At 41.0% G+C, this 18,502-nt stretch overlaps 1 protein-coding gene across 6 annotated transcripts in view; it reads right to left on the bottom strand.

Annotated features, from left to right (window-relative positions):
- The window catches only part of Vrk1 (VRK serine/threonine kinase 1), a 76,644-nt gene that overhangs the window by 16,160 nt on the left and 41,982 nt on the right, over window positions 1–18,502 (bottom strand). For all 6 annotated transcript variants that reach the window (XM_048431242.3, XM_048431241.3, XM_048431239.3 and 3 more), the window contains exons 4-11: window positions 13,227–13,296; window positions 12,341–12,428; window positions 8,436–8,544; window positions 8,229–8,321; window positions 5,707–5,839; window positions 4,883–5,003; window positions 4,480–4,538; window positions 923–1,101 (exon numbers count right to left, since the gene is read on the bottom strand). In XM_048431242.3, the coding sequence (XP_048287199.1) occupies window positions 923–1,101; window positions 4,480–4,538; window positions 4,883–5,003; window positions 5,707–5,839; window positions 8,229–8,321; window positions 8,436–8,544; window positions 12,341–12,428; window positions 13,227–13,296 (852 nt within the window). The remainder of the gene's footprint in view (window positions 1–922; window positions 1,102–4,479; window positions 4,539–4,882; window positions 5,004–5,706; window positions 5,840–8,228; window positions 8,322–8,435; window positions 8,545–12,340; window positions 12,429–13,226; window positions 13,297–18,502) is intronic.

Below are 18,502 nucleotides of genomic sequence, written 5' to 3' on the forward strand. Positions count from 1 at the left end.
GCCAACCTGGACTACACAGTGAGTTCAGGCCAGCCTGAGCAGTTAGTGAAAGCCTCTAGGGAAAATCAACAGTGATGCAGTCCCGTAGGAGTATGTACATAGTGTGCATGGAACCCCAGGTTCACCCTCTAGGGAATGGTGGCAGGGGTGGGGTGATAAAGCAAACGAAACGCTCCTGGTCTGCTCCACTTCATTTTACAAACAAAAAGATGAAAATCGAGTCAAACTAAGAATTTACTTCAGTTATATGACTACCAAGCAGCTTCATAATCTTGCCACAGGCAAATCTGAGTGTTTTGTAATTCCTTTCAAAATAATTAAAAAAAAAAAAAAAAAAACAACGAAACTATCTTTTCTCATTTTACATGCCAATTCCAGTTCTCACTAAAGGCACCAGCAGCTCTTCCACCGAACTGGCCATTACTTCTCAGTATTTCTCTGCTAACAGCTGAGTCCCTTGAATGCAGATAAACCAGCATTCCTTTAAAGATCCCGTTCATGTTTGAAGACATGCCAAGCCAAGCCATATGCCAACTTTCAGAGACATTTTCACCATATCCATAAACAAAGAGAAACTGAGGCAAGACTAAAGGTGACCCAGCAGAAATATATTCAAGTTTCAGTGCCCCATCAACACCCATCCTCAGATCCCAAGTGAGGCCATTTCAGACATTTAGTAACCTGCCCCTGTAATGATGTAAGAAGTCCATGTCCTCCTGTCCCCAGTGCTGTAAGAAGTCCATGTCCTCCTGTCCCCAGTGCTCTGCGCCTGCTCTGCTGTCAGGCTGCCCCCACAAGGCAGCAAAAAACCCTTCACCTGCAACCCACCTAGACTTTCTTGCTGAGCTAAGGTTTCACCTGCCTACAATGCCTATTAAACTGAATCCAAAGAAGCCCAGAGTCACTCAATACCCAGACTCACCTTTGAAGCTGGCTTTGTCTTCATACTTCCATTCTCCACAGCACTAAAATCCAGTTTGCCATCATCTTTACTTCCTATAGCTTTTAGTCCTTGTGAAAGAATGTCACGTAAATTTTGATAAAGAGGTTTTTCAGTGTAGTCCAGTAATTTCACAGTTTCCATGTACTTAGCAATTTCACCTAAAACAATGACACATTTTATCACTTTTAGTCACAAACCCAATATGTCTGTCTCATTCCTAAGAAAACAGTCCATAGACAATGTAAAATTACAATACAAGTGGGCAACATGTTAAAATAGAAACCTTGTTCTTAACCAAAGCGCAGTGCAAAGTATGCTTTTAAGCCCAAAAATTAACAGGTAAGTAAAACAACATATTTTGAGACACAATGTAAAAGACATTTCTGCAACTATAAGAGACAATAAGAATATATTCAAACATACATAAAATGTAAATATAAAAGGAATTCAGAAAGTAGTTTGTCCTGAGTTGCAGTGACCCCAGAAGCTATCGGTCCTACAATGAAAAGCTGTATGCTATAAGGTGAGAATCAGAGCCCGAGAGCAGATTCAAAAGCACAGGACAGGGCCAGAGAGGCCTGGATTTCTGCATGAGAAGAAACCTACCTGGCAGGATTGGCCCCTCACAAAGAATTTCCCTTGACACACACAGGCGTCCACTGCTTCATCATCAGATCCTTGATTACACAACCACTACCACAAACCCCAACTCCTGACCGAGCTTAAAAACAAACAAACAAAAAAACTGCACTCCATCAATCTCTCTGGTGTGTGTCACTGGAAATCTTACCCTCCCAGCTCAAACCAACATCTTTTCAGTCTTCCCTCTATTCAACATCAATATATGATGCTCTTTTGTCAGAGTAGTATCCATGCATAGATGCACATATAACTAACTACTAGTTTAACTATGTAAGTGCCACTGTATACCAGGCTCTATTCTGGACAGCTGAGATACAGCAGGGGAACAGGGGTGGTCTCAAATCTGTACTATCTTAACAAGAAAAAAAGAAATCTGAAACACCCAAGACAGTATGGTCAAAACACACTGTATGAAAATATGAAAAAATTAATAAAAATATATTTTTAAAACTCGTGAAACAAACATTAGTATATCTGGCAAAATAACCAAAAGCTTTTGTTTTAGATGAGAGGCAGAGAACTCCGCTTTCACCACCGTCTACGGAGAACACAAGAGTCAAGTTTGCTTTAGCTGGCATCTAAAGGCAAGAAAGTAGGTCAGAGGGCATCAGAGCACCTTCAGGAGCAAACAGCATGGCTGGGCTTGCATCAAGGTCTATGAAAGAAAGGATTTGGTATGAAAACTTGTAATCCTAGCTTTCAGGAAGCTGAGGCAGGAAGAGTGCAAATTCAAGGCCAGCAAGGGCTACACAGAGGAACCAAGTACTGGCACAAAGGGATGGAAGGAAAGGGAAAGGAAACAACAAAGCAAAATTCCTACAGCACAGTATAGAATACAGGGTGAAAATACATAAAAATCTGCCCTATTTTTATATACTGTTAGAACTTGGAAATGAAATGTTCAAACCAGAATACTTAACATAGAACAAAAAAAAAAAATCAGTTACCCAATGTGACTGTGATGACGGCAAGATTTCTGTGGAGACCAAAATACAACCAGAATTTAAGGAGGAATTTAATGGAAGAGCCGCCACAGTGGGCTGGAAGACAGGATTACAAAGGCAGTGGCTCTTTAAATCACAGCAGACTCACTCCGAAAGCCCAGCAAACATGGGGGGGTCTGACAGTGACTTCAGCAGAAATGCAGTCAAGATCAAAGTCAAGGGGCTGGAGAGCCGGCTCAGCAATTAAAAGCACTGGCTGCTCCTCCAAGGATGTGGGTTCCATTCCCAACACCCACATGGTGACTCACAATTATCTGTAACTCCAATTCTAGGAGATTCAATGCCCTCTACTGGTCTCTGTAGGCACTAGGCATACCTGTAGTATTTAGACAGAGAAAAAATTCAAACACACACCTTTTTGTTTTTTGAGACAGTTTCTCTGTGTATGTAGTCCTGGCTCTCCTGGAACTCACTCTGTAGATCAAGCTGGCCTTGAACTCAGAGATCTGCCTGCCACTGCCTCACAAGTGTTGGGATTAAAAGCATGTACCAGTAAAAAAAATCTTTATTGAAAAAAAAAAAAAGTTGGGTTTAAACAACAACAACACTTAAGTACTTAAACCACCAGATACTGCCAGGCAGCAAGACCAAAGAGAAAATTGCAATATCTGATAAGTACGGATGAGGACGAGACAAAAAGAACAATTCAAAGAACAGAGTCCACACAAGAGTTCTGACAAAAGAAACACCAGAAGATAAAGGAAGTCTTTAAGATAGGACACAAAGTCAACTGACTATGACCATTCTCACACATAGTCAAACTGAACCCCATAGTCTGTATGGGAAAATCGCTCCTGTGCGGCAGACAAGACCCAGATATGCAGTAGCATAGTAAACAATGGAATGTAGATATAACAGAGCACCACACAGACAGACAAACAACGTAAGTCTTAGTGCACTCAGCCCAAGACTGAGGACAGAAATGAATGGTAACAGAAGGACACCCTGCAGAGTGCTCCCCAGTCCTACCCTCAGCGGTCTTCCCTCAACCAGGACCTAGAGGTGGTTGTCTCTAGAATAGTGGTTCTCAACCTGTGGGCCACAACCCCTTGGTTGGGGGGTCCAAATGACCCTTTCACATGGGTTCCCTAAGACCATCCTGCATAGAAGATATCTACATTATGATTCATAACAGTAGCAAAAATACAGGTATGAAGTAGCAGTGAAAATAATTTCATGGCTGGGGGTCACCATGACATGAGGTGTATTAAAGAATTATAGCATTAGGAAGGTTGAGAACCACTGCTCTAAAAAGTAAAGCCATTGGCATCCCGTCTATTTCAAGCTCTAGACTCTTGATCAAAGTAAAAACGAGTGACCTCATGATGACCAAAAAGGACAGAGTCCTCACATCCTCTAGAGCAGTCTCCCAACCTCCACACAGCTACTTCTTCACCCCTTCCTTACAATAATGCTGCAGTGTCCCATCCACAAGGTTGTCCTTGGCCATGCTACTCAAAATTTAAACTCTCTTTCCTACTCTCTGTGCTATCTCTACATTCCCAATTCCCTTCCTGTCTTCTTATTCTCCAGAGGACTAACACATAATGTGCTAACAAAAATCACTGCTGTGTACTTAGCTGCAGCAAGAGTGTCAGCATCCTGAGGGCAGAGGTAAGATGCAGCCTGCACTGACAGCAGTCTCTGGCATATAATACAACCTCCATAAACACTGGCTAAGCGAACAAAACGTGTTTCCCTGATGAAAGCCAAGGGTAACCATATGAGGCTCCAAAGCTCACTGACTGGTTCACTGTGCAAAGTTGCTTTTGGGAAGAAGGTATACCTCCGACAACAGTAATGTCCTAAAATGCCCAGGCTCACAGGCTGAGGGATTTTTTTCCTTTCAGAACCTAAAGCTCTATGAAGGTCTATGGAAACCTTCCCTACCTGGCTTGTTCTTCTCAGGAAAGCATTTCTCCATCAAAGCTCCGACATTATCCCTGTATCTGTTGAGGAAGGAAGGAATGCTTAGTGACAAGTGCCATTCTGAGCTCAGTCCCCTACTGGGACAGCACAGCAGGCTTCCTGCTACCTCACCAGCACCTTCTACTTTACACACCACTGAGCCAGGTGTGGTGACTGTGACATGCCTATAACAGCAACATTCAGGAGGTCGAGGCAGGAAGGCTGCTCAGCAAAGCACTGTCTAAAAATATAAAATAAAGTAAAGCAAAATAAAATAAAATAAATAATCTAGAAAGCAAAACCCAATAGGTCTTGTCAGGAAATTCTGACTAAAATCCTCTGCCCTATCACCACCCAACCCAAAATAATGTAAGATGTCCCTTACCTAATTTTAGAATCTCTAACGTAGTTGGGATCTTTCAAGTTATCCTCCCAAGGAAGACAGCCACTAAGCCACTGGATCATGCAATAACCAAGTATTTCCAAATCGCCACGTCGTGATGGGGCTACAAACACAAGATCAAGCAGTGTACAACAGCTTTCCAGAAAGACAGAGCAGTCCACTCAAGTCTACCTTGCGGCAGAAACATTTGTGTGAATGTATGAAAACATTGAACATTGGTCTGTATAAAAGAAATATTTATCTACAACTAATAACCCAAACTGACTTAAATTTACTTAGCCCAAACTTACTTAAAACCCACACTGAGAAAACTTAAGGTTTCAAACTGCTACTACCGTCTAAGAAATACAAGTCTGAAAGCACCTCACATGCACTGCTATCTTTGGGGGACGGTAAGCTATTAAAATGTTGACACTCTAAATACTGTGAGGGCCACCACAGCAAAAGACACAGACACCAGACTAAATTACCTTACACAAAAGCTACTCGCCATAAAGGCGTAGTTCATAAGAAACCAGGATGTAGAAAACAAAGCCGCACAGAGGTGAGCTATGAGAACCCAAAGATCCAGTTCTCCCTGAAGGGCAGGGGCATGCACAAGGGCCTTACTCCACTGTAGGAGCCAAACCTTTGCCCTCTTTCTCATCCCACTCTGCTTCTTCCAGTATTCTTATCAGTCTACTTATTTCTTAGCATAATTAAGTATAGAAATTCAGAAGAAACACCAGTACAGACCACCGTGGACACACCAGGTCACTGTAGACACAGCAAGCTACTGTGGACACAACAGGCCACTGTGGACATACCCACGCCATTGTGCGCATCGATGCTGGTGAACTCCAGTGTGCCATCATGGCATCTTTTGGGATCTTCTTTGTACGCTTTATGAACTCCATCTGGGCAGTACCGATAAGCAAGTCCATAGTCTACCAAGTACACCTATAAATTTCCAAGTGCCAAATTAAAGACAAAAATCAATCTACATGGATCACTCAAAAAGTACAGAAATAGCCGGGCGGTGGTGGTGCACACCTTTAATCCCAGCACTCGGGAGGCAGAGGCAGGCAGATCTCTGTGAGTTCGAGGCCAGCCTGGTCTACAAGAACTAGTTCGGGGACAGGCTTCAAAGCTACAGAGAAACCCTGTCCCGAAAAACCAAAAAAGTACAGAAACAAAAAAAATATAACCACTTGGGGGTAGATTCATCTACGAGGGCAAATTAGCAGCTCTCCAAACAAGTCAAATCTAATGTGAACACTGTAGAAGTACTGAACCGACCCCCTAACTCCTCTGGAACGCTGGGAACTGCACCTAAAGCTTCATAAATGCTAAACATGAGCTCTGCCACTGAGCTATTATCTCTGAGTAATTCTTTTTTTTTTTTCATTTTTCAAGGCAGGGTTTCTCTGTATAACTTTGGCTGCCCTCGAACTCACAGAGATCTACCTGCCTCTGCCTCCCAAGTGCTGGGATTACAGGTGTGAGTCATCATTGTCCAGCCCTAATTCTTACTTTTAAGAAATCTTATTTTGTTTGCAGTATTGAGTCTAACTCAGGACCTACCTCTGCCACTGCGCTACCCAACCCTCTCACCCAAGAATTTTTACTTTTAATAAATGTTAAATGACCATGAAGCAACAGTTCTTAGAAAACTATTTCATTTTGCATATTTTCTCAGAAAAGTATGTGCTAAACTTCTAACTAATCCTGAGCAAGGATTACTGGTGTCAAGTTTTTCTCAGAGTCTAGAACATAACTATCACACAAAGTAAGCTTTCAAGACTCTTTCCACAAAGAAAAGAGAAATGAACAATATCAGCACACAATACAACAGTTGTCTTCTCTTGATTCTTCACCTGCAGGCCTATTTACATCATAAAAATTGTTCAAGGGCTAAAATAATATTCAAAACTCTTATATGAGGTCTTTATCTACAGTTTAAAATACTGTATATTAAAGTCGAGACTTCCAGATTAAAGCTAATTTGTAATGCAGACAGAGGAATCCAATGAGCAAAGTCTGTTGCTCTAGCACACAACCTTAGTACATGTGGTGCCCATTGACAGCCACACATTAGACCTGATTCTCTATCACAAATGCATGCGCCCATATACATGTGAGCACAAAGACGGACTAAGTACTGGGAAAGTAACCTCATCCACACATGCCTGAAAGGTAGGAGAGATGCACATGGCTGTCATAAGAACAAAAAGTTGCTCGTGTTAGCCAAGCGCAAACTAACAGGAGTCAATCTTTTGTAGGACTAGGCAAGTCCCTCCTACTCCGGCTAAAGGGACCCCTACTGTTCAGGTTCTTGGCTGTGTTCAAGGAAACAGCTCAAATGAGACGGCTGTGGAGAGGTGAAACTGGCCATGCCTCACAGAGCGCCCAAGCACAGCAACTCTCTTTCTCTTGGTGCACTACACATATCCCGGATGATCTCCACAGCCTATTGAGGGGAAGCAAACACACTGTGGTAGAAAAGAAGGCAATCAAAAGAAAAAGGGAAATCTAAGCCATAGGTGGTTGCGAACAGGTAGCTCTATGAGAAAGAGCCAAGTTCATAGAATGTGGACGGACCACTGCAGCAAACCAAGTTCATAGAATGTGGACGGACCACTGCAGCAAACCAAGTTCATAGAATGTGGACGGACCACTGCAGCAAACCAAGTTCATAGAATGTGGACGGACCACTGCAGCAAACCAAGCACTCAAAGCTTCCTTCTCATACAATACCAAGAAGTGCCATTCCAGCATCTTCTTTGCACAAAACATGGAAATGGCTACAAGCATCCTGTATGTCACTGACAACTGAGCTGACTCCAACACAGGTATACAATAGAGCTTTCTCCTCTTAAACATAAAACTGCAAAGGGAACGAAGCAGACTGAAAACGCACACCTGCACTGCAGCCCTAAAGACAGACAAATTCATACCAAACTTTCCGAGTAACAGACATATCTGATGGAGTTCTTGAACAAATGAAATTTTAAAAGGTGACAGAGCGGACAGGCAAAGTTAATTCATTGGTGCACTACATAATTTTAAGCTTCCACCCCCAAATAGCTATTTGAAATTCATTTTGTATCAAATACTTCTGAATATTATTTAGAACAAATCAGCCAACTTGATAAAGTGCCAGCAGTTCAAACTGCAGCAAAAATTCAGAATGGTAACTATATAAAAGTGTCTGAAGAAACAGTACTGTTAGTATATCTTAAAAAAAAAAAAAAAAAAAAAAGCAGAGCTTGTGGGGGGTTCAGTCCAGAGCACCCTACTTGCTCATGCAGCATGTTTTACAAACAATAAAGATTGACATTCTAAGGACCTGGTCAGGGTTCTTGTAGCTCAGAAGAAGGTTGGAGGCTTTGATGTCCCCATGCACATACTCATGCTCGTGGATGTATTCCAGGATATCCAGCTATGGAGAACACACACAGTAAATTAATGCAGTACCAAACACAGCCAGCAGAGGACTGAGCCGTGACAGAAACAGCCCTCACTGCATCCACAACAAGGATCAGAGCTCACATACAATTCTCAAGCTTAGCTGCAAAACAGTTTTCCGAGAAAACCTTTTGGCATTTGCTTCATATATTTTCTGAAGGTCACTCCCAAAGCGGTCCATTATCATAAACCTGTAACTGAAGACAAACAAGGAGAGTCAGTGAGGGAAATAACTAGGAACATGCACTAGCAATGAATATTCTCCCTTCAGATTATGTCAAATTATGCTGAATAAGGCAGTATTATAAAAGAGGAGGAAAGGGGCATGAACACACACCATGAAGAATTTCTCCCATCTAGACAGAAATCTCAAGAATTCAGAATGTTGCACTGTCCTGTCTTCCTGGGTCTAAACTAGTTTTACAGGAGACAACACTCAATTTAAGACAATGCCCACACAGACTTGAGCAGACCCATCTACAGTGAAGCACATTCACTTGGCTTTGAGAGCGGGCACTGATTCTTCTCCTGAAGTTACCTGCTGTTTCTAAACAGGAGCGTCCTCCTGTGACTGTGTCTCCATTTTTAATGTATATTTCAGCAATAAAATGCTCTGTTAAATCTAGACTGTCAAGAGGTGGCTTAAAAATCACATTCAGTAAAACTGTCCAAACGGTATAAAGCGATTATGTAGTAAACACTCAATGGTCAAGATTTGGAAATGAAATACCCTGCAGAAATGACAAAGTTTGGGTTTACCATTAAATTGCATGTCACCTTGACCAAGTGATATTACTTCCTCAAGCCATAATTCCTAGAAATGAAATGAGGAGGTGGGTCTCATCCTTCCTAGGGACTCGAACTCTAAGCATGCATGTGAGACGCACTAGAGACCTGTAATGGTGCTGCTCAACTCCTCTAAATGTCACTCTCTCCTTCAAGAGTTAGCCAGAGACTACTGTGTCTACTGAAATCATGAAGACAGACACACAAGACAGAACTCCTCATGGGATGAGCACACAGCCACAGAAGTCAGCTGGTGCACCTCACCCCACGGTGTACCTCACCCAGGGCACTCACCAGGCAGGTGCTCTTCCATCCCATTTTACATAAGAACATTTTAGTGCCCTCCCCTCGTTAGAACCACTGTCTTCCACACACTGGAATAATAACAGTGTACAACACAAAAGTCATGCTTCCATAATGTAGGTTTTTATGACAATAAAATATGGCGAGTTACAAAACAGTCAGCTAATACTAAAAGATTGTATCATAAGGGCTGGAGATATGGCTCAGTGGTTAAGAGCACTGGCTGCTCTTCCAGAGGTTCTGAGTTCAATTCCCAGCGGGCACATGGTGGCTCACAACCATCTGTAATGATATCTGGTGCCCTCTTCTGGCATGCGGGCATACATGGAGGAAGAATGTTGTATAATAAAAAATAAATAAATAAATAAATCTTTTTTAAAAATTTAAAAAAAGATGGTGTCATAATATAAAATAAAGAGTCCTATTCATTTTTGAGACAGAAGAGAATTAGAGACTCTGTCTGTACATTTTTTAATAAGATAGCAATGTTTTAGGAGGTAAAGTTTATGTCAAAGTCATACGATCAAGTAGGGGCAAATATCCATTTGTATTAACATTCCCACAACCCTGGCCTCTAATATAATACAGAACAGTCATGTGACTTCCCAATATCCTATGTAGGCAGGTTTTGCAAAGCTGAGAGAGGAGCAGGATATACACCTCTGCCTCTTCCAAAGACTGTGTGATCACTACAAAACTGATTAACAGTGTAACCTTTGACCTTTGCCGACAGTTTGTACCCTAGGGTCACTACTCCTGTGATGAAGCACCATGACCAAAGCAACTGGGGAGAAAAGAGTTTATTCAACCTATACTTCCACATCACTATTTATCACTGAAGGAAGCCAGGGCAGAAACTCAAACAAGACAGGAACCTGGAGGCAGGAGCTTATACAGAGGCCAAGGAGGGGTGCTGCTTACTGGCTTGCTTAGCCTGTTTTCTTATAGGAAAGAATCTTGTGGAAGTATTTTCTCAATCAAGTTTCCTCCTCTCAGGTAACTCCAGCTTGTGTTCAGTTGACACAGACCTAGCCAGCAGAGTCTGGAAGATGGTAACACTGTCTAATCAACACAAGGCCCACCACTAAAGCAGATTAACCAGGCCTTTGCTTTTACATGCAAATCACCCTTTCACTAACTCTGAACAAATGGCCCTAAAATCTTCTCAACATTCCTAAATTATAAACAAATGACACACACAAACTGTTAGCATGTTTTCCTGAGAGAGAGCTCTAAGACTGAATATTGAGAGAAAGCTGCTTCCAAATATGTCAGGTAAGGCCTTTTTCAGGGACTTGGCTAAATGCTTCAAGTAATGAGAAAATATTAATCAGAACAAACAATTCCCAAATGGCAACATAAGTATTTTTTACAATCCTCATACTGTCCCAATCACTCCCCATCACTCCCAAACAGGTTAAAGTAAGGGTGGCTGGCAGGGGAGGTGGCTGGAAGTAGAGTCCTATGTTCTATTTCTTTACTTCTGAAAGACTTATGTGATTATTTTTAGTGCTTCAACCTATAGTCAACACTTCATCCATGACCAGTCTGAGTCTCGTGCTCCACTGAGGAAAATCTAGTAAGCTCAGTTTCAGAAGGAATGGTCATTACTAACAATAAACTAAGACACGGCTGGAGACTCGCTCAGCTATGGTTACCCACTCTGAGTCCTCTGAAACTCCTCCCAGGTATCCTTTGAACAACCAGTCTTCCACACACTACCTCTCTCTGGATTCCAGGGAGCCCCAGACTTCCCAAGAGGACATGCATGGCTCTCTAGTAAATAAAACTGGCAGGCTTACACACTGGTTGCTCCATTCTCAAGTCTTTGCTAACACAGTACCAATTTGGCTTGGGCATTCCCTCCCCTTCCAAAGAGACCAAGAAACTTGTGTGACCTGTGTGACCACTTGGACCTTTCCAGTGGCAGGTTTAAGCATAAGAATTACAAAACTGTGACCAAGAAAATGTATAAGGAAGTCTCATAGGACTCCAGGAGAAGTTCCTTGATATGAAAACTCAGAAGACATTGATATCAATTTCTGACACTGGCACTGTGTCTGCATGTGAGGTCCAGAAATGGAGCAGCTTTCCCAGTGACACAAAAGGATATTAACAGAGTGCTAGACAATGAGGGTAACTGTGCAAGAAAAACAAAAATGTAGGTACAACCCCAGACTCAGGAGGAGCAGGCCAGAGGACACTGTCAGTCTGGGCTCTGCAGTGAGTTAAGTCTAGAAAGCAAGACCTTAGCTCAAAAAAGTAAAGCCATGGAATTAGGCCTTTGGTGACTGCTTAAAATAGTGGAGTCACAGTTGTTCTTCACCTAATACAAACACATTCTAACAAGTAGACCTCCAGTTTCTGACTAGGTCTGGCCTTCATGGTCTCCTACAAGTTTTGAAAAGAGCAGACTGCAAAGGCATTAGGGGTTTTCTTCAACTCCAACTCCTGAGACATCTAAGAGGAAAGGGTTACACAAATTAGCACCCAGCTTTTCTCCCATGTTTCAGAAATGTTGTCTCTAAATGTTTGTCACCTCTAACCAGCTAAACTAAAGCTCTCATAAAGAACAAGGCTCTAGTCTCCATGAATGATTAGACATTAACTATGAGATATCAAATGGGATCTTGAGGGCTCTTTTGCATAAAGAATGGGAGAGGCAGGGTGCAATCTTTTGGTTTTGTTCTTGTCAATGGAGCTAGCCACCTGACACTGCTCCCTCCATACAAGTTCAAAGATAGGCTGCCCCACACTATGGTGGAGAGAGGGAAGCAGAGTTCAATCTTACCCCTCCCCTCTGCTGCCCCACAGCCCAGATGTACACCTAGTTATTGTGGGTGCTCAGCAATAAACTCCCAACTAAAACAACCCAACAAGAAATGCTTAAATGTAGATTTTTACCTTTTTCCATTTTTATCATGTAGACCAGATCCCCAATACTTAGGAACACCAAGGTACTTCAATTTATGTGTACGAATCCATTTCTGAACTAGAAGTTGAAAGAGAGGCCTGCGATGTCAACTTCTGTATGTAAATGGTCATTTCCAAACAAATGACTAAGGGTAGAACATACTTACATGAGCAACAAAACCACTCCTACTCATAACAGGATGAAAAGAGCACAGAGGAACATAAAGGATCATAAAAATGGTGCTCTGCTGTTACCTTGTCCGAACTGGCCACCCGTGAAAACTGTTCTGAAGCACACAGCGACAGCACTGCCTAATGATGGAGTTTGCCTGCTTCCACAACAAGACTGACTCTCACCCCAGTCTCTAGAAACACAGGGCTGTCTCCTTCAATAGTTACATCTCCTCCTCACCTTGCAAATCAAGATGTAGGAGACACGAAGTGCTGTTCCCACTCCCTTACCATAAGGAGTTTGGGCCTCAGATGAAACAAGAGATGAGAGCAGCCAGGAGGCTGTTCACTGCACTGGGTCTCAGCAAATCCAGTGCCCATCCCTCTTCATGTGCTTGAGGTTTTAGCAAAATGCTCAAAAAAGTTAGAGACCATGTATTCACACTTGTCAATTAAGGTAATTCGTGTATTTCCTAGACCACATACCATTGATTATTCACATACCAACAAACCAAACAGCAAACACATCAGAATGACTTCCTGCAAATACCATTTGAATGGAATTTATGTATGAAACAAATGCAAACAAAGCCACAGGATGTGGCACTTTAACCTAGCTTATGTGAAATAAAGTCAAGCAAACTGCTTATTTTTAAATATTTAAACCTTTAACAAGACAATTTTAAACATATTTATTGTTTCTTACTTTGCTCTGGTTTAGCAGCCCGCTGGTAAAACTTCAATTCAGTGAAAAGAGGTCCATTGTCACTGGGTTCCTTAGAATACAAAAGTCAATTAAAATTATTGAATTATTTTCACTGAACCTTCAAAAATGGAGTAAATGTAATTTTTCCTACAACAAAAATGTAACTTTGGTATTTAAATTTTTAAGCTATTAAAAGATTAAATTCAACTCCTTAGAAATATTTTCCATGTTCTCACAATAATCTTTATTTCTCTGAAGCTCAACTTTCATAAGTGATGAATTATCAAAAATTTAGTTTTCTTTGCAGAAGTTTAAGACAAATGTTTAAACTAATATTCATCTTTATTAAGCAAAGGCCAGAAACCATGTTAAATGTATCACCACCAAGGGCCTACAAGACATTTCTGAGATTTAATAAGATTCAACTCTGATTTAACCAAGGTTGGACTCCCATTCCTTTCCTTCATTCTTCCCTTGGTTCAACCTAGTTATCAGGACTGGCAGGAATGGATCTGGATCTCCAGAGCAAAACAGCACTCTGCTCTTTGCTTTCTGACACTGACTCCTATGTTTCTCAGACAAAGAACCCTCCAACTTTTGTAAAATCAAAAGGAAATTAGAGCTAAATAACTGTTTTCCCCAACTTTACTACACAGCATCTATTTCCTATTTCAAGGGATATTAATCATTTGAATTATTTGTAAAAAGACAAACATGTACAAAGAGATATTTTACACAACAACAGATAACAGTCACGTTGTTTAATAAATATGGATAAGAAATAAGTAATAATTTTGTTGCCTTTTTAAATACTGAGTTTGGTCTGGCTTATTGATAAAGTAGTATTTACTTAATGTTTGATATTTTATACTGATTTTAAAGAAATGACAACTTCAAATAGGAAAGCAAACATTTCTAAACTAATCTGAGCAAAATATTTCAGACAGAAAACCTGCATGGCTGGAGTTAAGGTTCAGAGCTCATTAGACCTGGCAAAGATCTGAGCTGAAGCTCTTCCCCACCTCAGCAACATCTGCTCCAAACCCTGAAAATAAGTACATCTACATTTTCTCCACTGACGAAACCCTCCATTACTACAGAAGTTAATTTGGGTCCTCGAGATGTCAATTAAAACCTTTATTCCATGAACAATTCTCTCAGCTCACAAGTCTCCAGGTAACATGTTTACCGGACTCTACTCATCAGCAATCAAGCATACCTAACCCCAGTGAGCATGTAAGTCACAAATGGGCAATGCTCGGATCAGAAAGAACCCAAACGGTTTGCCATACTTGCTATAACTTAGCCTTAGGAAATCAGTGTTCAAGCGCCCTACATGTCACCAAGCTCTGACCCAGGATCAAGTCCCTGTACTCAAGTGCAAATGTCAAGAGCCTAATTGATGTGAAGCAAGAAACTCTCCCGGAGCCAGAAACATGAGCAAATGTGACTGAGTAAGTCACAGAATAAGTGAAATTAAAGAAAAAGAATTTTGGTTAACTTTCAGAATGACTCATTAATAAAACCCAGGCTTAAAGGACGCTTTCCCAAGACCACTCCTGGCTTACTACCAACAATGTAAGGCTTTTGATTTATTCAGTTTCAACCTACATCCTATCAACTTTAATTTTCAAATTTCCTTCAAGCAATAATTTATTAAACTTCTAATGTGAGTCAACCATATAAATGAGGACGCTATAATGCAGACTTTCTGAGCACTTTCTTACATTAGCTATCCAATAGGCTTCCATTATGACAAAGTAAAGGAACTACTTCTTGGCACTGTGCTTTAGCTGAAGCAAGCTATCTGTGGAGAAAATACCTTATCTCAGAACTAAAATTGTATTAACATATTTCAAATCTAAAATACTTTGCCAACTCTATAATAGCCAAGATTTAGAAAAGAAATTGGGACTGACATTTTAACTAGAATATCACTAAACGTTTCCTTAAGACTTCTAAGTGTCAAAATGACTATGACAACAGGAAAAAAATTAAAATGTGATATATTTCAATGGCACCATCCAAAAGCAACTGGCTGCCATTTAAAAATGAAGCTGTACAAAGTTTCTCCTTCTTAACAAAAAAATTAAGATATCTGAATTGAAAATTCCAAATATACATCACAACATCAGGCAAAGTCCTTCCCAGGAGGCTGTGAGATAGAGACCATCAGTTCTCCAAGAAAGGACCACCATGCACCAGCTCTGGGTGACACAAACTGGAAGCTACCTTCAGGCTTCCAATTCTGTTCCCACAAAGATGAGAATGACTCAAAGAACTAATTTTTACTAAGTCTTCGGTTAGATGTGGGAGGGAGGAATTAGAAAAGTCTGCTCATATTATCCAGTTTACTTATTTACTGCTTCTTCCTGACCACCTAATTTCATATGCACACGTGCACACAGCCACACATAGCTAACTGTTCTGATGACACAGAAGCACTATCCTACAGCACCTTGCATGGTCAAGGATGAAGAAGGCCCTAAACACAAACAGGAGGCAGTGTATAGGAGATGCTGAGACATCTAACGTGCATGTGTATCTTATGTTCACATCAATACCAAATGCAGGTCTACAGAGCTCATTCACAAAGCAGGCATGTCAGAAGTAACCAAGTTTTCAAGGTGGAGACTCAGAGCAGAATCATGGGAAAGAATCTCAGAGTCAAAGTCCAGATCTGCAGACATAATCCCATCTGACACAATAATATAGCACAAGGCGGCAGGTTCTAATTTGGATCTCCACCTGACAGATTTATCAAAGCTTGGTTAAAGTTATGTGATTACATAACCTTACAGTAAAAACCAACTTAGCTGTATGTCTTAAATAACTTGCCCATTTTTGTTCTAAAAATAAAAGGCATGCTCATTTTTCCAATGCACAAGTATCGTGGTGTATCTCTTCATAGAACCATCTCATAAAGACCCTTGCATACTAAGCTTCACATCTTGCTGTTCTGGTATGGTGCCCAGTCAGTCATTCATGTTCTCTGAAAACACAAGCCTTAGCTAGCACTGCAGCAGTCACAGAAACCTGCCTAGCAGCCAGCAGGCTTTGCACCCATTTCAGCACCACACATACAAGCACCTGTCACAACCCTCATGTTTATGTCTGAATGGCAACTGTTCTGGTTTTAATGCAGAAAAGGTTTATTAATCGTCCTACATGCTTGTATTTGATGTCTACTTCCACTTTGAAGACTACAAAGCTGTAAGAAGAGAAATGATGACCCGGTCTATTCCCAATAGAAAAGTGAATCAAAATGATAAAAATAAATGAGCAGAAAAACAGGTAAAAGGTGATAGAAAATGATACCTTAATAAACAAACAAAGAAAACAAAACAGGAATGTAAGAACTGCAAAAGTAAAGAACATTTGAAAAAAGGTCATTATCGAGTAACTTAAAATCTACTTAGATTTTAGAGAAATACAAACAAATTTTTTAAATGGCATCATAAGGATATTAGAAGTGAAATTGTATAATAAATGACAATACAGTGATTGACACAGGAATTTAAAGAACCCGAAGGCTTCAGTCACCAAAAGAACAGCATCCAACTATGCCTGGAGTCCCCTCTGAAGGCTGGGCAGCTGTTCTTCCAGGACCACAGACCACAAGGCTGGAAGAGCTACTAAAATACGAATCACAAGAAATCAAGCACTCATCACCATCTCTATTACAAAGAGAAGAACAAAGGACAGCAGAAGACACAGAATACTAGACTAAGTCTGAAAATAAAAATCTTTAAAACTTAGAAATTCAATGTGTTATGATTAAATAACTAGAAATACTGATTCTACCCATTTCCTCTCAGCCAGGTAAGTAAAAAAGGTGGAAAAGTGAAGTTCATTCCACTTACAATGAAGCTCAAAGTTCTAAGGTAAAACAGAAGCTGCCAGAAGTTCAGCTCACACAGAACAAAACAATGGCCATCACTTAGCACTCTCCTTCCAAGACTTGGAGACAAATATGTACATTAGCCAGCTGCAGAGGGGTCTGAAAGCCTGGACCAGTTTGCTCCATACAGTCTTGAGTCATAGGAGGCTTACTTCCTTCTCAATGGAATCCTCTGAAGACACTTTGGAAAGAAACTAATCTTACCCACAGGTGTCATGTTTCCGTCTACACAGACGACAGGTACAGACGACTCCCCGCAACTGATGCACATGACTAGTGTCACCCTAAGAACTCTAGATCCTCCGCCTGCCAGCAAGCCCAGCAGTTCAGAAGGAACACCATTCCACAAGGAGAAAGAGAGCTCCAACGTGGAAGGACAGGAGACAAGGGAACGAATGGCAGGAGACACAGGCACTAGGAAGGGCAGGGGCTGACTAAGGCCTATAAATAAAGACTGGGGAAGCATTCATCTCACATACTCCACAAAGGCGTTCAAGACCTGCCTGCACTCTAGAACATGAGACATGAGACAGAGGTCCTTGGGATAAGGAGCCAGTGTAGCCACTGGGAATCAAACAGCCAATGCCGCTGACACCAAAGTCAGTCAGACTCAAAGAGTCTAACATAGAAATACTTCTGGAAAAAGTAAAGACCATGATGCCTTATGAATAAAGACACAAAAGTCCTGAGCAAAGCAGTTCCAAACTACATAAGAAGCCTACTTCAGTCTACCTAAATGGGGTATATGCTACAGGTTTAGTTCAGTATCAGAAGTCATATTAACCAAAGAGGAGAAAAATCTAACAAGTCAGCTAAAAAGATATATAAAAGTATTTAAAAATGAATAAGTCAAATACAAACTAGAAGGAAATAGTTATAACACACATATCAGAAAATAATATTTAGCCAGAATAACTCATCCTACTCAACTATAAAAGGCAACACAACCCAGTTATTACAAATAATTTTCTTAAGGAGAAAAGAAGCAAGAGACTGAAGAAGCAGTCATCACACAAAACTGCACAAATGGTAGACATACACAAGGAAAGGGAGCTCACTGATGTGCGTGCAGTAAATGCAAACTGAAACCACAAGACACCACTACAAACCTTCCATAAAGGCTAGGAAGTAAGCAAGCTCACAAAGCTGGCACACCACTGTGGGCCGTCAGCAACCATTGGCAATGTGAAAACCAGCAAGTCATTTCGGAGATAGGTCCGGAACTTTTATAAAATGTAAATGTGCATCCTTCCTACAGAGAAGCGATTCAGCTAAGAGAAACAAAAGCCTATCCCCACCAAAAGATCACTCCAACAACCTACATGGAAGGTTTCTTGACAGTAGCCCGAACTGTAAACAGCCCAAATGCCTTCAA

Source organism: Myodes glareolus, chromosome 11 (genome assembly GCF_982192425.1).
Source record: "Myodes glareolus chromosome 11, mMyoGla1.1, whole genome shotgun sequence".
NCBI classification, from domain to species: Eukaryota; Metazoa; Chordata; class Mammalia; order Rodentia; family Cricetidae; genus Myodes; species Myodes glareolus.